At 36.5% G+C, this 23,834-nt stretch overlaps 2 protein-coding genes across 7 annotated transcripts in view; one reads left to right on the top strand and one right to left on the bottom strand.

The window, feature by feature from the left end:
* The window catches only part of LOC129001888 (serine/threonine-protein kinase MRCK alpha-like), a 69,656-nt gene extending 48,863 nt beyond the window's left edge, over window positions 1–20,793 (top strand). For all 5 annotated transcript variants that reach the window (XM_054429352.1, XM_054429349.1, XM_054429350.1 and 2 more), the window contains 14 exons: window positions 628–788; window positions 5,918–6,152; window positions 7,020–7,306; window positions 7,775–7,918; window positions 9,488–9,623; window positions 10,011–10,091; window positions 10,667–10,830; window positions 12,215–12,395; window positions 12,930–13,118; window positions 13,761–13,946; window positions 14,973–15,223; window positions 16,112–16,220; window positions 16,686–16,819; window positions 17,365–20,793. In XM_054429352.1, the coding sequence (XP_054285327.1) occupies window positions 628–788; window positions 5,918–6,152; window positions 7,020–7,306; window positions 7,775–7,918; window positions 9,488–9,623; window positions 10,011–10,091; window positions 10,667–10,830; window positions 12,215–12,395; window positions 12,930–13,118; window positions 13,761–13,946; window positions 14,973–15,223; window positions 16,112–16,220; window positions 16,686–16,819; window positions 17,365–17,478 (2,372 nt within the window). In that variant the 3' untranslated portion in view covers window positions 17,479–20,793. The remainder of the gene's footprint in view (window positions 1–627; window positions 789–5,917; window positions 6,153–7,019; window positions 7,307–7,774; window positions 7,919–9,487; window positions 9,624–10,010; window positions 10,092–10,666; window positions 10,831–12,214; window positions 12,396–12,929; window positions 13,119–13,760; window positions 13,947–14,972; window positions 15,224–16,111; window positions 16,221–16,685; window positions 16,820–17,364) is intronic.
* A 785-nt stretch (window positions 20,794–21,578) lies between these two features.
* The window catches only part of LOC129001668 (homeobox protein OTX2-A-like), a 73,620-nt gene continuing 71,364 nt past the window's right edge, over window positions 21,579–23,834 (bottom strand). For both annotated transcript variants that reach the window (XM_054429044.1, XM_054429045.1), the window contains exons 7-8: window positions 22,857–22,992; window positions 21,579–22,254 (exon numbers count right to left, since the gene is read on the bottom strand). In XM_054429044.1, the coding sequence (XP_054285019.1) occupies window positions 22,909–22,992 (84 nt within the window). In that variant the 3' untranslated portion in view covers window positions 21,579–22,254; window positions 22,857–22,908. The remainder of the gene's footprint in view (window positions 22,255–22,856; window positions 22,993–23,834) is intronic.

The following is a 23,834-nucleotide window of genomic DNA, read 5'->3' as shown; positions in this document are numbered from 1 at the left end:
TTTCTCCATAAGCATGAGTATTTTGTCTTAACAGGTGGTATGAGTTGCATTTTTTGAAAATTATTGGAAATTAAGATAATTTTTACAGGTTTTTTGGCATTTTTGATTGATCTATCAAACTTTCTTTTACAAATAACGTGCATATGTTTTTATGATATGTGTTAATTTGATATTATTTTTACTTTAATTTATAGGGTTGGGATTGTTCTTTTTTATTCTATCCATTCATATTAACTATAATTATAATTGGGGAAAATATCCACTTTCTCCTCAATCTTTAAGTCAAGTCCTTAATTATCCCATTTACCGCCATGCTAACGAATATAATATTTCATGTTGGTTTTTATTGCTGTCTCTCATCAACTTATTGTTTGTTTACTGAAGTTTACAACAAGCTGCTCATTCTGTTTGGTATTGTTTAATATTTGGTGTATAATAAAGCAAATGGTAGCATAAGCATACTTTGTTGGCTCAATTCAAATTCTTTTTTTAACTAGGCCTAGATTAAATATTAACATGGGAAAGGTATGTTTACATAACATTTGTGTATCTATGTTATCTGTTTGTGTTGGTGAAGAGTGCATGTCTCGTGTAGCTTGGGTGCTTACTGTGTTGTGTCGCTTGCAGTTCTGGAGCGACCCTCGTCCCAGATGTCGTACCTCGACCACTTCCTCAAAGAGACGTCGGCGCGACACGGTGGCTCGGTGGAGAGTGAGGAGGGAGACATCGAGGATAACCGAGCTCCCTCGATAGCAAGTAGCAAGAGTAACCTGTCAGAGATGAGCATGGTGAGTTGGATAGCGTGAGACGTTAAAATAATATGTGGGTTTTGATTGATGCAAACGAGGTGTCCAGCCAGGAAAACTTACCTTTTTGTTAATTGTACGTAATTTGTATGGGACTGGAGAATTCGTAACGACCTCCAATATCCTATTTCCGTGCGTATTGGTTTTCCTTTAACTTGGTCACCTGTAGCGAGGAAATGACAATCGCCTGAGACGACTTTGGTGTTGGCGAGACTGCAAAAGATATATTGCTGCGGTTGCAGCCGTTGCAGGAGACAATCACGGTGTCACAAGAGTTCATAAAGGGTTTTTTTATGTTTTCGGGGGATGAGTACAATGTTACTGTGATCCTGGTGTCAACCACTTTGAAAATTTAAGACTTACAATTGATTTATGTATGTAAATAACAGAGAATTAAATTATGAGTAGATTATTAATAAATTTTATGGTAATATCACTTAAATTTGAGATTTGGTTTTGGAGTTATAGAATCATATTTGTGATTGGAAATGTCTAACAAATAGGTACTAGGGTTTCTTTTTTCATGGACAAGCTTTTACCTGGAAATTTTGAACCTAAAAAACCTTAAATTTTACTTGTATATCCTGCTGAACACTCTGGTAAGGCCCCTGTACATTGCCACATTATTTCTGTTTGGTTTCATCCATGTTATGTCAAACCTACTCAATGCAACTTCAGTTTTAATGCATCTGCTTCTACAAGTTACAGAGCATGTATTCTAGAGCTCTTTATATAATGCAACTAAACTTCGTGGAATTGAAACTATATGCAACTGAAATTATGTCTGCTACCAGACTAGCAAGTTTACCTTTTCTGCCACGCTTAGTATTCTACCGTTGGAACCTTCCAAGGCCATACTTATGTGCAATGCTTTTTTGAACACGTTTCAACCACTGATTTAGGACTAAAATTCATTTTCAATTTTCTGAAACAAGTCGCGAGGTAATTTTTGTTGATTTGATTTTGGGATCTATCAACATTTACTTCATTGGTTCAATGTAAATTGTGGTTGTACACAGTTATGTCATAGTTTTGTTACTTGTGTTTTTGTTCATCACGGGTGATTGTGTTGTGTTAATTGTATGGTTATTCACTGTTTTTAATTATACTATTCCAAGAGAGCAAGTTTTGGATGACTTGTTATGGAAGGTTACATATTTTATACTAATTTATCCCCCCCCCTCATCTAATCGTGATCACTTCATTAGAATTGTTCCATCATCTATTTGAGTAATCTTGCATATGTCACAAATATGATGTTTGATTTACAATATTAAAAAAACATTAGGCCTATTTAAAATGAAATTATTTAAAATTATTAATATTTCTCCAAACAAGCTAAAAATCCCACAGCGTTTTAAATAAATCAATGTCTTTACACATAGAGCTATTCAAATGAAATATAAATGTTAGGGATTGACGGGATTGAATTTTTAGTTCGGGACGGGACGGGACGGGATTTTTATTTCCTTCCCGATTTTCGGGACGGGACGGGACGGGATTTTTTTCTGTGCATAAAAAGAAAGTACTGTATTGCAGTTACCAAAAAAAGACATACGAAATCAATTTTTACCATTTGTGGCACTGATCTATAAAAACCAAAAAATGGGTAACAATTTACAGGTACCTATAGTAACTTGTGACTCGCGGGTCACGGGGTGATCGTCTGTATGACTCGCGGTCACGACGTGATCGTCGTCATGACTCGCGGTCACGGCGCGATCGTCGGTAGGACTCCGCGGTCACGGCGCGATCGTCGGTATGACTCCGCGGTCACGAGGTTATCGTCGGTATGACTCGCGGTCACGGCATGATCGTCGGTATGACTCGCGAACACGGCTCGATCGTCAGCATGACTCCGCGGTCACGGCGCGATCGTTGGTATGACTCGCGGTCACAGCGCGATCGTAGGTATGACTCGCGGTCACGGCGCGATCGTCGGTATGACTCCGCGGTCACGGGGTTATCGTCGGTATGACTCGCGAACACGGCTCGATCGTCAGCATGACTCCGCGGTCACGGCGCGATCGTCGGTATGACTCGCGGTCACAGCGCGATCGTCTGTATGACTCGCGGTCACGGCGCGATCGTCGGTATGACTCCGCGGTCACGGGGTTATCGTCGGTATGACTCGCGGTCACGGCGCGATCGTCGGTATGACACCGCGGTCACGGCGCGATCGTCGTCATGACTCGCGGTCACGGCATGATCGTCGGTATGACTTGCGGTCACGGCGCGATCGTCGGTATGACTCGCGATCACGGGGTTATCGTCGGTATGACTCGCGGTCACGGCGCGATCGTCGGTAGGACTCCGCGGTCACGGGGTTATCGTCGGTATGACTCGCGGTCACGGCTCGATCGTCGGTATGACTTGCGGTCACGGCGAGATCGTCGGTAGGACTCCGCGGTCACGGGGTTATCGTCGTCATGACTCGCGGTCACGGCATGATCGTCGGTATGACTTGCGGTCACGGCGAGATCGTCGGTATGACTTGCGATCACGGGGTTATCGTCGGTATGACTCGCGGTCACGGCGCGATCGTCGGTATGACTTCGTCTCCTGCGTTCGCGGACCTATCGCTCGCAATAACGGCGTTATCGGCACTCGCGAAGCGGAAAAATCGCCGACGATCGGACCAAATCCCGTCCCGAAAAATTCCCGAGTCAATTGTAATCCCGTCCCGATAATCGGGAATATTTTTTTCCCGAAAAATTCCCGAAATTTCGGGACCCGTCCATCCCTAATAAATGTTTTACAATGGTTATAAAATAAGTGGGAAAAAGGCAGGAGATTTTTTGTTGACTAACTAACTAGTCATAAATGAGAAAATTTAATATTTGTTCATTTAAATTTAAATAATAAAATATTTTATAAACTCTAGGTCCACCCATCCTTATAACGCACACAACTTGAATTTGCTCAATCATTTCATGGTTCCTAAAAAGCATTACACGGGGTCTTCACAACAAAATTCTCACTAAAATAAAATCTTTCCCAACCAAAAAATTTTTATTTGGAATATTAGTTTTGTTGTTGTTTTTTTTTTTTTACCTAAAATAGTTCTCTAAATTTGACGTTAAGAATTTAATATGTAGCCTATGTATTTGGGGTAAGTTTCAATATTTGATGTCTGGTAGTATGCACAAGCTATTTTCAGTGTTTATTTAAACCGTTAAATTTACATAGCCTAAATTATTTATGTTGTTACAATTTTTTTTTTCAAAACTTATCTAGTTGTTCTATTAAAGATGAATTATTGCTCCTAGTTTTATAATGCAATGTTCATATGCATCAAGGCATCGTTATAAATTACTTTAGTTGTGATGAACGTTATATGCAAATGTGTATATAACTATATAACTTGCTTACGTATATAGTGTAGAGAGTAGAGACTCACCAATGATCAGAGTTAAAGCTATGTTCTCAGCAACCACACTGACTCATGGAGGAGCTTTTGTTTGTTAACCTGTTTATCTCCCTCTGATAACACTAGTACACTGCTTTTGTCAAGTGATAAATATTTACTACAGAGAAGATCTAAGCTGTTGGATATATTCTCACCATTCATGGTATGTTGCAATAATTAAGAGACATTAAGAACTTTTATTCACACATGACATAAAAATGCATCATTGTTACCTTAAATTATTGTTTTTTTATGTTTTGAACGTACCACTACTACAGGTTATAAGGTAAAACAGGTCATAGGTATAAATTGAATATTTTGGTTGACATAGATGTTAGCTAAGTGAAAGTTAGGCTAAACATACTACAGTATGAAGTCACCTCCTAATATGTGTATAGACTATAAATGTTGGGTTACCAAAATTATTTTGCTTATCTATATTCACTATACTTAACTCCCGGATAAGTAGGGTGGAGGCTTCCCTAATACGTAAAATCTACGTTATTCCGTAACATGTTATTCATTTAATAGGAAAGAATTTTTAAAATACAGACTGTAAAAAAATACTAAACTGTGCAAATTAACATAATTATATTGCATTATTAAAAAAATACCTGAACCCTGTATTAGAGAAATCACAATGTATAACAGGGGTAAATTCAAGGAATATGTACAGTATGTAAGATCAAATAGAGTAAAATATTAGGATGTGTAAGAGGGAAGGGGTCTATGACCTTGAGTGAAACACAGATTGTTTATGCCCTACCACGCTTCCTTTCAAGAAAAGACCCTACACTCTCAAAAACATTGACCTACAGTTTGATACAAAAACATTGACATGTGTTGGAATCTAGGACTATCTCTTTCTTCATTTAATTAAACTACTTTTTTCCTGGAACATTTCCCGGTTAACCAGCCACGAGGTTAATACGATTATGGTTCAGAGATCAGTCAGAACCATATATAAAAACCCTATAGATCAAGGATAGCTGGGTCCAGTTTTTAACCATAAACACAATCAACGCTCAGGATCACACTGTCGAACTCTCAAATAACTAATTATTTTAAGGTGTTTGCTTACCCATGCTGTGGTTTATCATCAGTTTATATTATTAGGGAAAAATTATGTTTTGTTTTTAAAATATATTGTCGTACCATTGGTTGTATTAACTGATTAATGATATACAGTCCCGCTATTCCGATCATTTGTGTAACTACAATTTTGAAAGATGTTGATGATATGGCTGTCATTACGAGAGATGATGATGATGTTGCTGCGTATGTGAGAGAAGAGAACATGCCGTCCTCACAGGAAACTATGACAAACATTTCAGTATATTGAAAGCTTCTCTTTTGTCCACAGAGACATCACTAACTTCGCCAACGTCCACAGTCAAATTACTACTATTGCCAATGTTTGTGTTATCATCGCTACATTCTCCATTGTTATCGGCAACATTTGCAAATTTTGCCGACACTGACCAGTTCGAAACAGGCAGATTTTCGAAATAGCTGTGCTTGGAATGGGACTTTGCTATTTATTTATTTAAAATATATACTCCTGACTGTAGCTTCAACTACCTTGTGCCGCCCCAGTTGCCCCCTTCAGGCTACAACCTTATCACCTGACCTGATTGCTGCTATAACATGGATGATCTTACATCATCATGATGGATTTACCAATGATGACAATATGTTGCAGGACCATCACGGCCATCATCACCACCATCACCATAGTCATAGTCATCTGCCTCCCAAGCCCAAACATCATCAGTTCCTGGTAAGGACGTTCTCCTCTCCCACCAAGTGTAACCACTGCACCTCTCTCATGGTGGGACTGACTAGACAGGGAGTGGTGTGTGAAGTGTGCGGCTTCGCCTGTCACATGGCCTGCTGTGATAAAGTACCACCGGTCTGCCCCGTGCCTCCCGACCAAAGTATGATCATTGTAAATTCATATTTTTATTTTAGTAATATTATTTGAGGCGTAACATAAATGAGGTGGGAAATAAGTTCTAACGATAGTCTCTGGAATTTTTTCTGCACTTAGTACCTAAAACATTGGTGAATTTATGTAACATAGTATACTTTGGTGAGTAACAATTGTTCTTTCTCAGCTAAAAGATTCCAGATCAGAACGTTGTGAAATTTAGTTTTTCACTATCCATGATAGGAATGTCCTCATTAGTACCCCAAATAACATAAACCACACCCAAATTAACTTTAAATGAGAATTTATGAAGTAAATAGCCACCAATAAATGATTAGTCCTTTTCATGGAGTCTGTGAGTAATTTTTATGCAGGTGGACATTTGAAGTTGGAATAAAACGAATCTGAGAGAGAGAGAGATAAGCTTTTGGTTATTTAATATGACCGAATAAAAAAGGCTTTTCATAGTGCACTGTGTAATACAGTTTAGATTAATCTTTTTTGGTGTTGAAACAGAATTATGTGGCAAGCAAAGGTTAAATAGTGCCTTGTTATGTCCACTGCTTGACAACAATAAACATATCAATTTAAGTTGATTCATACACATTACTAGAAGTTCTGAACTTTTTCAGTGATGAATACAATAAAATACATTTGTTTGTTAAGGAATTGAACTTGGGATACATATAGGAAGAAGGAATGGATAGACAAGTAGACAATTTTATATTTTACCTCTACAAGGAGCTTTTGTAGAAGGAAGTAATAAAATGGCATGAATCTAATATGTATCAATACTATTTTTAATTAATGGTTTTAAAATCATCGAAACTTGAATTAAATTCATTTTAATGTTTCACACCTAATACTTTCACAGCTAAGAGGCCGCTTGGCATTGACCCTACGCGAGGCATCGGCACAGCGTACGAGGGCTATGTCAAGGTACCCAAGACTGGCGGAGTGAAGAAAGGCTGGGTGAGGCAGTTTGTGGTGGTCTGTGACTTCAAGCTGTTCTTGTACGACATCTCGCCTGACCGCAACGCATTGCCTTCAGTGTACGTCAGTCAGGTGTTGGACATGAGAGACGAAGAGTTTGCTGTGTCTAGTGTGCGTGACAGCGATGTCATACATGCCACCAAGAAGGACATCCCCTGTATATTCAGGGTGAGTAGGGGTTTAAATAATGTTACTGTGTTGAAGGTTGAAGTGTTCAGTGGTTTCAAATGGTAAATAAGGCATAAGTAAGGGGTTAAGATGTAGTTACTAAATTTCTGCCTTCAAAAGCCTGTAACCATATAAAAATATTGTAGAATCGGAAATCAGAAATCCTTTATTGTCCTTAAGCAAAACAATCTTGCAATAGACATAGTCACATATTAGTTATTTACAAGAAGAGAAAAGAACAATTGTAGTTGATCCATCTTGTAACTTTCTTTTTAGTTGCCTATAGTTTACGAAGACTTTACCATCTTTAGTCTGATGTTTAGAGTTGATAGTCTAGCTAAACGTATGGTTTTTAATATTTCAAATGTATGTTATAGCTGGGCTACATTGACTTTTTCAATAGCAATTTCATTTTCAAATAGGCCACAACCTGCTTTAAATTTATGATTTTGCTCTGCTGTTTTACAGATAACAACGTCACTAATGGACCCTCCAGGTCTCAAAAACCACACACTCATGTTGGCTGACACTGAGAGTGAAAAGAGCAAGTGGGTGGTGGCACTGAGTGAGCTGCACAGGATACTAAAGAGGAACAACCTTCCCAACACTACGGTCAGTGTTACGCTACTGTACTCCTTAGCTTAGCTCGTAACGTTTGGAGTCTAATAGCTTAAAGTCACATAACAGTCATTAAATATCTATGAATCCCTTAACTTAGTGTTTCCCAAATACTCTAGCTGATAAGTCTTGCTCTAAACATGTTACCTACCAGTTGTTTCACTCCTGTGTAAAACTGGGTTTCCTAGGCCGGGGCGCGGACAGCAGAGCTTTTCTCTTGTTTGAGGTGATTTAATGGTACTGTTTTCCTGGAAGCGGAGCGAAATGCCACTGGACGAGAGGAAAATTGCTTCTCAGTCAAATCTTGAAGATCATAGGCCGTCTTTTGTTTTGTTTCAGTACTTTTAGCAAATTATTTTGAACTAGTGTACCGGTTGCTCGAATTCGAGCAATTGCTACGTATTACAGGCGTTATTTTAAAACGAATAACAGTCATAATTTCTGATGACTTTAAAAGATTCGACTCAAATATTATGGAAATACTCAAGATGTACATAACAGATCGATATAATCAACATTTCTTGTAAATATCTTATCATTTTTCAAAAGCTGATCTTGTTTTTTAGTGTTTTCTACAAATAGCTTTACTCATAGCCACATTAGGTTGTCCATAATAACGATTATAATAAAAAAAAACATTATTTCTATTTCTTCTCCTTGGTGGTGTTCTATGACTTTCATATGTTTCCATAGTATGCAAATCGGCTCTTTCAATGATTAACACAGTGTTAATTCAGTTTTCTTTTTAGTATATCAAATTATCCAGGGTCTCCCGCTTTTTCCCATTGTAATATTTACGGCAACCAAAATTCAAATTGTAAATATTTCATTTCAACCAAGTCAGTAAATGTTTGTGGCAAACCGTTAAATTAGCAAACTTATTGACTGTTTAAAATCAACATAATTATGCTCTTCTTCTCACTTTTAATTTCTGACAACAGCTGGAGTTTCATAACAATTTTTGTTTCCCATGTTAATCTTATGGAGAAATATGAAACTTTAAAGGGCTCCAGGGCCTCACTCACTAACTATTTCCCTAAAAAAAAAGTTTCCTGCACAACTTCACGTTACGCTCTTTCCAATGACACCAAAAACATGTCAATCGGTACAGTAGTTTCGGAGGAGTAATTGTCACAAAAAACCTGCTTGCGTATTAAATAAGTATATAGATTTTAGCCTTCTGATCGCATTTAAACACTATAAATTGGTGTAAAATACTTTATCAAAGCATTTTGGTATGGCAACCAGTTTCAACTCTCATGGGAGTCATCCTCAGGCCAGTCAAGATGTCTAGTTGCTTTATATGAAGGTCGTTAAATTATAATAAATATGACAGTACATTCACACATTTAAATTTGGACATTTACAATGGTAAAAACAAAGATAATACTGTAGCGGTACGGGTTACGACAAGATTCTTGACCTAACTTCCTACCAATAGGTAAGTAGCTACAAAAATAGGGAATTTCTTGTACAACAACAGTTTAATGCTTACAGTTGTGACGGTTCAGTTGATTTACTCAATAGACTTGTTTATTTTCAACCTTACTTTATGTGCTGCAGGTGTTTAGAGCTAAGGAGTTGTTGGACAACACGTTGGCCTTTATCAAGAACGCCATGTCAGGGGCCATCATAGACCCAGACCGCCTTGTATTGGGCACTGAGGAAGGATTGTTCTGCTTGGATTTGGATCGCTCTGGTGAGTTCCTTTCTTGTTCAGTAATAATCTGACGGAATCTACGATTTTTTCTTACCTGTTAGCAAACTAAATAGATGAACGGATAAGAAAAAAATCTTAGATTCCTTCAGATAGCCTAGAAATGTGTTTAAAAGTTAATGGATCCCATAACCCCCCCCCCTGATCTAGGGGTTAATCCATACCCCTACACCCCCTTTTACTCACCTCCTTGCCATACATGGACTGTGGGTGGAGTACAGTTTGTACTTGGCAAGAGTTAAGCACTTTTAAAAAGGTTCATAACCACTGTACTATTGTCAAACTTGTAATTTAGTGGAATTTATCAAAAGGGAAGAAGCTATTTCAATTTTTTGTTTTCATTACTCATTTTGTTTTCTGATGTTACAGAGATCGCTCGTGTTGGAGAGGGAAAGAAGATCTTCCAGCTTGAATACGTTGTGGAAGAGCAAGTCTTGGTTTTATTATCAGGTGAGATAGGCTACTCGATACCAGATTCATTATACTGTAGAGGCTCACAAACTCGAGGTGGTGTGGACCAAAAACGGGCTTAGTTTGAAACATGCCTGGTTAAAAAAAAGGACGGTAAATAAAACCGAGACCTTCTTTTATTTCTCATTTACATGAACTGCCACCATGACATTATATTACTGTACATAAAAAAAATTCTTAAAATATAAGGTTATGGCGGTGGTGGTTACTGGCTGTTCGTAAGATATGCTTGACTAATCCTGGTCTCAGGATCTGTAAGTAGCGCTAAGATGATGGTAATTTTCTAGGTAACTATTAACAAAACCTAGTTCTGTAATTTGCCACACCGTTTAATATTATATGGGCTTGGCATAAAACTTCTTTACAGGTTCGCCAATCCTGTTGGGTTATCATGTGCCGAGTATAGGGAACTCAACTATATCACTAACTTGGGTAGTGCTAAACTTTAAAGACTTATTTGAACAATTTTTAATTTGAAGTTGAAAACCAGTACGATACTGTAAATTATCTCTTTGGTTTGATAGTTTTGGTTACTGAGCCATGTTATGTTGTAGGCAAACAACGTCACCTGAGGCTGATACCAGTGAGAGCGCTGGATGGTGATGAGGTGGAGTGGATCAAGGTGGCTGAGACTAAGGGATGTATCACATTCACTACAGGGGTCATGACTAGGACGCCTCAGCTGGCCTACTGTCTGTGTGTGGCCATCAAGCGACAGGTCAATAGCTACAATAGTTTGTAACCCATATTCATGGAAGGATAGCAAAAGTTCTTTATGATATAATAATTAAAATGGAAATTTGGAACCCCTAGCAAGGCTGACTAGACTGTTTCCATCAAAATCCTAAATATTTTGGTCTTTGAAGGCTTATTGTTGAGGAAAGATAACAGATAGACTGAGTTTTGCTATCTGTATCTAAAGCGTAGACACTAGATTAATTTCTTTCTACAAGGTTGGACGTACAATAAAACCCCTCAAATCCTGCATCCTATAGACTGAACAAGCCTTAAAGCTCATTTTGTGAAGTTTGTTTGCAATTGGCTGAAGTTGAACAAAAATAAAATTTGGATCTAAAAATTGCATGGTAACTTAATTAACAGTCGTTTTGACTGTATTTTTAGTAGGGATGGACGAGATTGGATTTTTAGTTCGAGACGAGACGAGACGAGATTTTTTATTTCTCATAAAATTTCGAGACGAGATCGAGACGGGATTTCCCTTCTCATACACAACGGGAAATGCACGTTCAAAATTTTTACCTAATTTTGTAACATTGTTAGATGACTGTTTAAATACAAAAATAATGATAATAGGCAAGAATATTTACAATCTTTTATTAAAAAACATCAGCATAACATTTTTTTATTAATCATAACTTATTAAAAATGCCTACGATTAGGAAACATAGTGATATCAGTTAGGTTAGAGTTCAACTTATCCTAAAATAAAATAAATCATAAAATAAAAGCAATATTAATTTTTATAAAATAGTTACTTGTTTTGACTTTTTATAGTAATAAAACATTCCTCACACTGCTTACACTTAACAAAACTTCTCAAATGTTATTAAAGTAATATTATTAAAATAATTAAAGTAATATTTACATTTAAAGAATTAATTAAATAAGAACGCCTTCGCAATGGAAACGCAACTACAACACGCTCCTGTATTGCGGGTATTGCATTGACTTTCTGCAGGCGTTTTTAATTTTTTTTTTTTTTTTTTTTTTTCTTATTCTCGTCTCGATAAAAATCTCGGCCAAAAAGAAATCTCGTCATTTTAAAATTTCCCGAAAATTTCCCGAAATTTCGAGACTTGACCATCCCTAATTTTTAGCATTATCACTACTAGTCTCCCAAACACTTTAAGATTGCCCCCAGTTATCTGGAATTTTCAGTAATTCGGCACTGTTAAAGTCCCAATAGTGTCTACAGTTAAGAGTAGATAAAATGCCTAATAAACTTAGTATTGTCTCCAAACAAGCTATTTGTGTATCAAGCCATCTTATAATGTCTTCAGAAATATTCTTCCAATTGCCTTTGTATTCTTTCTGTATTGGAAGCATAATGCATGTCTTCACTCTCTGTGCACGTGTTACAGAATACATCGCAGGTGATCATCTATGAGATAACAAGGACCAAGCTTCGCCACAAGAGAGTAAGAGAGGTGATGTTGCCCACTCAGGCCCAGTCATTACACATCTTCAGTGAGGGCAGACTGTGTGTGGGATACCAGTCAGGCTTCAGTGTGTACAGCATCATGGGAGATCACCACCCTCTGTGTAAGTGTAAGTTTAGTTCTAAAATACAGTAGAGCGTCAAAAGCCCGAACCAATTGAGACTGTAGGTGGTTAAGATTTCAAACATAACCTAGAAATGCCTAATAGACACATAATTAGGCCTACAGTATTAATATTCAGTTCTACAATACAGTAAATAAAATAAAAACAATGGTTTTTGTACTTAAGGTATTTTTGGTACATTACCGACAAGCCGACTGTGTTGCCCGCGAAATTGTAAAACGTCTGTTGTTTCAGTGCTAATTAAATATTTTGAAATCATCAGGAGTGGTTCAGATTTTTTACGCTCTACTGTATGGATAAACTGATTAGCTAGTGCAACATGACTACTACTCTAGTATGAATTTTTAAAGCTGTTGAAGACAAAACCTCCGAAAAAACTTAAAAACAATGACTGATTTATTATTTAACTTTTGATTATACAGTTGTACAGTGTTGTTAAACCAAACTCATAGCTTAGCCTGGTTCTAGCAGTCAACAGTGGTGCAATATTGTATGTGGTTGTTATGTTTGCAGCCCTGATCCACCCGGACAACCAGCTGATGGGGTTCCTGTCGTACAGTGCTGTGGACGCCATGCGAGCTGTAGAGTTACCACGTGGAGAGTTCCTTCTAGTCTTCCAGTCTCTGGGTGTCTACGTGGACAGCCAGGGACGCAAGTCTCGCGACACTGAGCTCATGTATCCCGCTGTGCCTACTGCCGTCAGTGAGTATCACTTTTTACATAAAGACACTTTGCCCCCAGGAGAACATAGTTGAACGAGCCACTTAAGAAGTTTGTTTCAAAATAATGTTTTCTTTTTTAGCTATCAATACACTGATCTTATGTGTGACATAAAATATATTAAGATTGGTTAAGTTAGTCTAGGCAGCAACACACTATGTTGTTGGTTCAATTCAAATGCGGCATTTTTATTCTAAGACTGGCTACAGTTTTATCATAGACATGAGTTGTCTTTTACTCTCTTTGGTCTATGTCATACTCATTGATTGTATACAGGTCAAATTTAATCAATTTGAATAATCTTTCTTATTTGTTGGTCAGTTATTGATAGTGCAGTGAGTAAATCTTTCATATTATTTTGTTGACTGACCAATAGACATTCTTCTAAAAATACCTAGGGATTTAATAAAGTGTTTGTGCCTGATTTTGTTAATTGACCTACACATACGCAGTAATCCACAATCCAACTACACAGTCCTTTGACTTTGACACCCTTTCTAAGTTAAAATAAGTTTTAACAAAGTTATTTGATGTTTCTTTCCATGACGCCTCAAAAACTGGGGCCGCATATATTGTAGGTGTAATGACGAACTGTTGATGGCCAATGGCGTGTTACTGTACTAGGTTACTGTGACGGACAGCTGCTAGTCTACACCGAGACACACATAGATGTGTTCAACGCAGCCAGTGGTGAGTGGCTACAGACGATTAACCTGAAGAGAGCGCGACCTCTCAACACCACAGGCTCTCTGAGTATCTGTGTCATCAACGACATGCCTCACATCGTCTACCTCAACAACATACACCAGCGTAAGTACCCGCCAGTCCGCCACCAAGTTACTCTCTCTTCAACTAGCCTTCGTCATTCCTATGTCCATTCCTCTATGTTTTACTTTGATTAGTCCATAAGAGTCTTTGGAGCCTAGACGTGCTAACTCGTAAAACAATTTAAAAATACAAAAAATGTATAATCTCACTGTATACTAGATATTTAAATTGCAATCAGTTAGTTGTTTGAAAAAATATTTTGTGACGCTAAATAACTCTTTAGTGGCTGTTTGAAATCAATAAAATTAACATTGCTCTTATGGCGGGCAAATCCAAGATGGCCGTTAGCTTCCATCGCTTCCCCTTGGAAAGCAATTCAAAACTACAAAGAACATTTCTAATCTCACAGTATCCTAGATATTTAAATTATAATTTCTTCGGTTTTTGAAAAAATATTTTTGGACAATACATAATAATAACTCTTCAGCAGCTATTTGATATTATCCAAGCCGCTAGCCTCCAAGGACTCTTAACAATAAAATTTATTCAGCTTTTATTCTGAACTATTCAGTTTCCTGTTCCTTCTATACTTTTTTCCCATATTAATATTGTTGGCCTGTCAAATTTCTAGTACTCTTTTACCTTCATTGATACTGCAGATGAACACGTTTGACATTTAAAAAAATGTATGCTAATTTGGTTAGTTCCAAGACTTGAGTGATAGTCACAAATATTTGACTTGGCACACAAATGACATTGCTTGCTATCAATACGTGACAACTGGAGTTCTTCAACAAAAACAGCTAGTGCAGGAAAACTATTTGTAGACTATTTGCCTGCCACTGTAAGAAACATTGGTGACCTAAATAAAATTGAAGCTAAGCTTTAACCATTTTTTAAATGTATGATTTTATGAATTTTTGCTTATTTCTGTTAAGTGTAAGGACGCTAACCAATGTATATTTATTTATGTGCATCATAAGAATAAAGTTATTTTGAATTCAATTATGAGTGTTTCACGCCTCCTCAGTCTAGCCGTGATTACTATTATTATTTGTTTGTTTGTAGGTGAGCTGATCAATGTGACAGTGTGTGACCCGACAGGCAAGGCAGTGCCACGACCCAGACGCAGGTTCTCTATCAGAGAAGGTCATCGGACTACACGGGCGCCAGACAGGAGGTCCAAGATGATCTCAGCCCCTACGAACTTCAATCATATCAGCCACATGGGGCCTGGGGACGGCATACAGATACAGCGACTGCTGGACCTGCCTACAACACTGGAGACAGCTGATCAGCAACCTCTCTCACAGCAGAGGGTTAGTAGACAGCCATTATAGCTTATTGTATGCCACAACACAATAACTTCTCCACACCGGATGTAAAGCGCTGCGCAAAACATATGCTAGTCAAACAACACGCTTGAACTATACGACAAACCATGCAAACTTGTGTGTTGTGTTTGCAAGCATCCCTGAACAAGATCCGGTCGATGTCGGTATTTGGACGACATATAAAAGAATTGTTCCCCGGATGTTCACCATCCAGTATAGCAGTGTAGTATAAAATTAGTTTATTATCATTTATCCAAGCAGAGAAGTTCTTGCTTGGCCTTTGCAAAGCTTACTGTTAAACAATGGCTTTTAAATGGAGCCAAGAACACTAGGAGACACAAGTTGGTACATTAAGATGCATCATGACGCTCCAGTTACTAATGAGCAAAGAGTTCATGTCTGCAAGTTCTTAGTAGTTACAGTTTGTCTGTAAATAGTATCTCATAGACTTGTTTCTGGCCCTATCAAATTGAGAAGAAACTCAAATCTTTAAATGCGCCCAAAACCAAAGATCAATGTTTCCCCTTTGTAAAACCCCCTTAAAAAAATTAGGCCTAGTTAAAAATGTTTAAAAAGTATAAAACAAAACCCCATAACAAATTTTAATTTTCTGGAAAACTTGACAACCCCCAAACTCAACAACCTCTGGGTCCACAAATTGTCGACTAATGAGGTTTTACTGTATTAAATTTCAAGCCCAAAATATCTTAAGCTTTAAATTGATCAATTATCGTTGAGGTTGAGAGGAATAATATTTGCTAAGCCAAATGGAGAAATGATTATCATTTACTTGCTGTAGAAACATTGATTCCCAGCTACACTATCTCATGTGTAAATCAGTGTAAATTACTAATCCAAACTGTTTATTCACAGATAGTACATGGTCCCATGGTGAGCAGCAAGATGGCACATCAACCCCCCCGCCATCCTCCCATGCTGGAACCACGTCATTTACCCCGTCAGTCATATTCTGGACACAATGGTAAGTATACTGCATTATAAACTCTGCTAGTCATCCAACAAAATTACTATGTGCCAGTATTTCAAAACCCATTGATTGATGATTGATTCCTTAGACGTTTTTTGCAAGAGACAATAACTATTCACTTCTAATTTTGTTGGTATTTTTTATAAATTAGGAGGATGTGAGGCTTGACTGAAAATATTATTACATGCATGAGTTTCATCATCATCACCACCATTACCATTCATTAAGCAGCTCCAACCTCCTAAATATGCTGATAATATTCCTCCATCCTAGTTTGTCTAAAAAAAGCTCCCCTCTTCCACTAGCTGTAGATGTTTTCAGCTTTGCATCAAGTCCTATTCTATGGTATCTTGGATTTGTTTAGTCCTCCTACTATTTTATTCATTATTTTATCCTTACATGGCCAAACGTATGTACAAGGTTGAGGACCAAAAGTTTTACTTGTGTTTTGTGTTTTAGGTTCAACGACGAGGCGGGCCCCCGCACCTCCCCGCCCATCAGTCACTCCCCCCGCTCTGCCCCGCACTCCCGACACTCTCAGTCACCACTCGGACATGGAGGCAGGCCACCACAGTTTACATGACATCTCCAAGGTGAGATGAAATATTCATGGAAATGCACCTAAGATAGACTAAAGGGCTCCTGTAATAGTTAAGTAAATAAATGCCTTTATCGTTACATAACACATTTGGACATAAATTAGATAATTTATCTTTTTTTTTAATTAAACCTTAATGAAACCCTGTAAAGGTGTTTAAGAGATTGAAACCTATACAGTAGACTCCCTCTTATCCGGACTCCTCAAGAACGAGGCCAGTCCGGATAACGGGTTTTCCGGTTAAACCGACGTCCCCAAAATCTCGCTAAAACGGACAGTTTAAATGCATACTCTATACAGTATTTGACTTAATATTAAGAGAGCATTGTTTTTAGACACGTAATCACTGGTCTCAAATCTTTCCCACGAGAACAGTCGTTTCAGTACCGCCCACTTCCTGACAATCTAGTCCGGTTAAACCGATGTCTGGTTAAAAGGTGTCTGGATAAGAGGAATTCAAATGTTAATATTTTCTTTGTTTTGTAAGCCAATGACAATTGTTCTGGATCTAGATACATTAAGTGTTGTGTTGATTTGCAGGACCAGGTGGTAGCGTCCAGTCCCAGACACTCAATAGCTTCCAACAACAGCAGCAACCCCTCCACGCCCCCCTCCCCTGGCCACGACCACAACTCTTCTAGTTACGACAGTTAGACGTAATATATCAGATCTGTGACGAATCTTTCGAGTACTTATTAATATTAGTAAGTAATCTTTTTTAAATCTCCATATTGTATTTATATGAAAATACTAACTGAATATTTTAACTGATGTTATTATAAAAATCTGTATATAGTTGTTTCTAGGTAGATAAATTATAAATATACCTAGTCCGTAAGAGTTGTACACAGCTAGCGGAGTTTTATTATCGGACAAGACTCGATATTATGAATGTTTTTAGATTGTACATTTTTATATATTTGTGTTTCTAGTATTTATTATTTTATAAAAAAGTGATCTAATTTAAATTATTAAGGAAGTACAACTTAGAAATTAGATTTTTGTATAAATCAGATCGAACATTTCTTTATCTTCTGTCCCTTGTACAAAAGGTCCAAATCTGGCCTAGTATGCATTTCTGGTGTGTTTTCTTTTGTTACCACTAACTTTAGTTGTGTAAGTCTTATTTTGGTGCTACTTATTATGTTATGTAGATTACACATATTTAGGACATCACGCCTCACTATAATTTTGTGGTGGTGCTTTTACAGCTGTTTGTTTCACAACCGGATAGCTATGCGTAATGGTTTTTGCATGTACCACTTTTTTCATGAATAATTTGTACTATGCATATTTACATAATTTTTTGTATATTGGCTGCATTCTCTTGACCTTAAGTAATCCAGTTTCTACTTACCAAACCAACATACAACCAACCATGAACATTTCAAAATAATATTAATGAGTAATAATGATTGTCCTATTACTAACATTGTTATTTAAATACTCTTGTGTTTAAACTACTTAAAACTAGCCACAATTTATAAGAGCCGCGGTATATTTTTTTCGCTATGGCCTAATGTTCCTCCTGTTTTATCATCCTCTTTAAGTTTTTTGTTTATTGACTAAGGCGAAGCCAAAGTTAGAAAATGAGCGATGGTCAAAAAGACATTTTTTTTTCTTTTTAGTGAACTATATATATTAAATATTTGTAGTGAAATTACTATGTAACACAATGATAAACTCAAACAAATTTTAATGACGATACAATAATATATAGGCCTAATATATATCTCAGTCAAGATTTTCTTCAGACAAAAAACAGTGGATTGATTTTAGCAAAAATAATAATGTTCTCAACTCCAGCTGTTGGGGAAATACAAGCAACTTTAGGCCTGCTAAGCGTGTATTAAAATCAGTTGGTTTTTCTTTAGTATTTCTTTAGTATTCTTTAGTAACCTGGAAACTTTTTGATATAGATTTAATATTTTAAAATATTATTACCTACGACCGTTTATTAAAGTAGCCGTTTCAGTACAGTTATTAGAATTGAAAAGTATCTCATAACAGCACTGTTTACTTTCATAACAGCATAGTTTTACTCATAACACACGGGTAACGGACCAATGAGGTTCAAGGATTGAGAGAGGAGAAGTAAAATTGTAATATTCGAAATTCAACTAATCAGCTGTTCAGGCCAATTTAATTGTTGATTGGTGCAATTAGTGTTTGATACAATGTTTCGTTGCATCACTGTCACTGGCAATGAGAGGTTATAAACGAAAACATAACCTCTTTTAGAAGTTTTGAGTAGTGATGTTTTGTAATTAAAACAATGTCGTAGGTAAAGTAGTGTACGCAACTCGCGTAAATAGTGTTAACGACCCTCGTAGAAGTTTTTAAGACACTCGCCAAGGTTTGTACCTTAAATTTTCTACTCGTGTCGTTAACACTATCTTTACGCAATCATTGAGTAAACTACTATTACATGTGGCCAAAATATTATTCAAACTAAACCAACGATATTGGAACATAAGTTTTTTTGTAAATTCATCTCATCACTTAATTGTAGTGGTGGGTGATCTCGGTGTCTGTTTGATGGTTATAACTTGACTTAGTAATGAGAGAACAGCTGTGAAGCGCTGCCACACGCTTTACCATCGCTTTACAATTCGCTTCATCTTGAGGTTTTGAGACTATCAGTATTGTATTATAGACTCTCCACAGCATATGTGTATATCTTGTATAGTCTACGTATTGTATACTTCCAAGTGCTTGACAATAGTTGAGGATTCTGCCATAAGACTGTTATTTTGCTTGGTTATTATCATGCTTGGTGTATATCTGTATCGTAATCCTTACGTTCGGTCGTTGCCATGTGAATCAGCTCGCATTTGTTATCGAGTGCTCAAGTGATAATTTTGTTTAGTCGAAATTCGCCATGTATAATACGTGTGTTGGGAATTTATAGAGTTTTACTGTAGATCGCAAGTTTTTTTTACTACGGTTTTCGTTTTTTAGATGGATATAAAGTATAAATAGGTATACTTGTTGAAGTATCGTAATGTGAGTATTTTAATGCTCGGAGATTGTAGTTAAACTGTTATTCTTCGCGTCGACTCTAAAAACGTTTATGTATCTGAACTAAAATCGTCTATTAGTTGTCAAAATTAAATATTGTTGATTGGCAACCTAGCCAAACTGCCTTAACCATACCTGGCCTAAAGGTTCTACGCTCAGCAATAATCGCTTTTTCGTTTGTTTGCAACAATTTAAATTTATCCGTGCGTTTGTATACAGGACTTTTCAAACACAAATAATTAACATATCAACGTTACTCCAATGGCTTACTTTGTCATAGTCTTGTATATCTAATGTTTAAGGTAATTTTATATCTAATTGTTCAGATTACATTGTTAATAGTCGATCCGACTGATATCTCTAGGTATCACCCACTTATTTATACAGACTGCACCTATTATGTTTAACCTGACGCTTCATCATGTATGTATAGCACTGAAACTATTATTTGCAATATGTATTTATCAGAAGTGATGTATTATTTCTAAGTATTATCTGACTCAAATCACCTCGGTCTCAGTGATTTCATTTGTTTGCATTTCCAAAGATGTATCTAAGATTATAAGGTTATTGTATCAGACAGTCAATTCATTGTATTGAGGCAATAACTTAGTAATACCGGTAAATGTACATAATAGAGATTGTTGAATTTTAATCCCGATCATATTTGTCTTTTTAATTTCATACATTATCATTATTTATTTTTAGTATTTATTTATTTGATATAAATTATAATGTTTTTGTGTGATAATTTTTTCTTAAGATCAATGTGTGTTTTTTAAAGATGTTTTTTCGTTGTGTGGTGTTACCTTGATTTCTGCCATCATTTGATCGGAACGGTTGACAATATATGTACAGTTTACATCTTAATGAAATTTTTCAATCTGTGACATGTATTTTGATTTCTATTTATTGATATTCGTTTAGGAAACCATAGTAAAAATTTACCATGAAACATTCGCCTATTTATTTTCCTATTATTTTAATGATTAATTTAACTTGATGATAATTTTAATTTAATGAGACCATGTGGCATTATAGCTACCAGCCATTTGGTGTTGTCTCGTGTCTCAAAGGTTTAAATAGTACAACTTCTAATTGTCTAATATATTTATCTCTTTTTTTATTAAATATTTTGCCCTAAAAATGTATTATTGTTAAATAATAAAGTTGGATGTTTTATCAATGACTGTACATCCAGAAAATGCCTTACTTTTTGGATGAAATAAAACCATAGAAGTGAGACAAAAACTTGTATTTTCTACATAAACATTTACAGTAATTATGTACATATACTAGACACCATTCCATGCTACAATACATTTCACGATTATACATTTAATTGGTTAGTCAATTTACAGGTTGTTTGGCACATGGTCAGATGAAGGCGTTCTAACCCAACACAAAATCCTGCCACAGAGTCTTCTGATAGTGTTAAACAATATTCAAGATTGGGTTAGGGGTTTTTTAATGTAAGAAACTTGGATATTCATTTGTTGTAATAACCCTTCTTTAAAATTTTAATGTTCAATCTACTTATATGTTAGAAACACAATTAATTCCTCTATAACAAGAAATATTCTCAGACATTTCACTGACAAGATCAAATTTTTTAATTGTGAATCTTGATTAGAGTTAACAACTTGGGTTACAAAGTAAAATCACTTTAATAAAGTTTCATAAGAGGTATTATTATAGTTTCATAATTGCAAATTTATAAAATTAAGTGGCATTCGTTGATTCTATAAAAGGTTATTTCCAAAAGGGATTGATGGACAATCAAGCATATTGAACAGATAATGAATTTAGTTTGGAATTTTAATATACAAAGAAAGTTAATTGTGTAAGATGTACTTCAGTCTTTGCTCATCTCTCGCAACTTTTTCACGTTCTATTAGTAACTTTTAAAAGTTCAATAAAAGCCAAGCTGGTATCCAAAATTACAAAAATCGATTTTAAATTTTGTTAAAGAAGTAACAGTACCTACACAAAGGAAAACTATACGCAAGAGGAACTGACACGTTTCTTTTCTATCTTTCAAAAAAAGTTTTATTAATGTTTGATTGTCCTCGTAAAATAAATGTATAATAGGCCTAGCGCAAAAGTATTCGTTGAATTAAAATCACTCACACCCAGGGCAATGATGCTACGCTCGTAACAGATACACTAGCTATACTCGCTTTCTTACAAATATTACAGTTGTACTTTGTGTCAAAGTTAACTTTACTGTACAAATATTGGTTTGATATGATGAAGAGACGGGACGCAGAAAGTGTCTTGATACAAGATCACAGCCGTCGATCGTACGCACAGTCTCTGTACGTACGCAGGTCAGTGACAGAACGTAAGTACGTCACTCAGGAGTTTGGGAGTTGGCGACAGATGACCAGCATTGCACTTGACTCAGTCCTGCATCAGAAATGTCAATGTTAAGGTTTTATGCCCACAAATTTAATTAATTGATAATGCTATTTGGAATCACTATAGAAGGAAGTGTGGTGACAGTAATAATTAGGTTGTTTGGGCATGGGAGAAGATAATCCTGGAAAGGCATTTGATGATAATAAGGGAAGAAGACTATGAAAAATAATTATAATGTGGATAAACGTGGGTTTGAGGAAGGAAGGTGTGAGATGGTAAATAATATATATGGATAGAAAAAGATAGAGAGGCCCAGGTCTGAGAATAACCTAAATGGAAAAGGATAATGTATATATTTAGCATTTCTCATTAATTGTAATAATCATAATATTCAGTTAACTCTTAAGGACAATCGTGTTTTTTTCACTTTAGTTAAAAATGGCATTACTACAAAGTACAAGCACTCAAGCAGTATGGAATCAGGCTCTTTCAAAATCTGCTTTGACTAGTCATTGTATCTTTTTTGTAATCTGTTTAATCCTGCATTACATTTTGTAAGGTAGTGGCACTTTGACAATCCCTGGGAAGAATTCATGCTGGTAAAGTACAAAAGTTGTCAAATTCTTTCTTACTTGTTTGAAGCAACTTACCAAGTTCAGGCCGTTTCTGGAACATACTGTAGCGCAGCTGTTGAAGCTGGTCTCATTTCCTGTCCCAACCTGTAGAGTTGTAGAACCAGGACGATGAGTCTTCACGTTTAACCCATGAGCTTTCAATACTCGTTTCCTGTTGAGGAAAATCAGTAATATTTTAGACTTGCAAGGAGTTTTTCCAAAGGAATATGTAAATATCTACCGTAAACAAAACAGATCTTCCTCACCCTTCTTGACAATGTACTGGTTGATAAGAGGCCATTACAACCATCATAATCCCAATTTTTTCAATGCTATTTTTGACACAACGCATTTCCAAATCCCCAAATAGAATAATAATAGGAACCTAGCTTAGATGATCAATAATGCTTTTAAAAAATAAGAATCATAGCTAAAAAATGTAAACAAAGTTTGATTCAACCACAGAGGAGTAAGGTACAGAAGAAGCTCGCTTATGCTCGGAACATGCAGTTTTCAGCTGTAGTATGTTGTGTCAGAAATATACTTGCGACGCCCAAAGAAGAGCCCGAGCACTGTGCGGAAATTCCTATCACTCAGGGTCTTCCTCCACCGTGAGTCTTGTGACTAGTAGTACATGAGGACAAGGGGGGCAGTGATGGACTTTGCCCTAGACACCATGCAGCGGCTAGTGCTAGACACAACTCAAGTGTACTTTTGACTGTTTCCTTTGTGCCTTACTTCTCTGTGATTGAACTGTGTTTAGTGGCACATTTATTTGCTCTGTGATTCTGATTTAACCTACATCTAGCCTTTGATGCAAATTCTACTCTTCAAATTTCCTTTGATGGTTGGCTAAAATGATTTTTTAACCATTTCTCATGTCATTTGCTTAAGCTTAATCATCTACATGTACATTTGGTTACTGCCGTCACCCCATACTTCTACCCATGTTTCTCCCCCCCCCCCCTTGTGACCAGACTATCGTTATACTTTAGGTCCATGTGACATACTTCA

The sequence above is a fragment of the Macrosteles quadrilineatus genome, unplaced genomic scaffold (assembly GCF_028750875.1).
Source record: "Macrosteles quadrilineatus isolate MER2022 unplaced genomic scaffold, UCM_ALF_1.0 Scaffold_8__2_contigs__length_117827958, whole genome shotgun sequence".
In the NCBI taxonomy this organism is placed as follows: domain Eukaryota; kingdom Metazoa; phylum Arthropoda; class Insecta; order Hemiptera; family Cicadellidae; genus Macrosteles; species Macrosteles quadrilineatus.
Note: the sequence above shows the minus strand (reverse complement) of the source record. Positions and strands in the feature narration are given on the sequence as shown.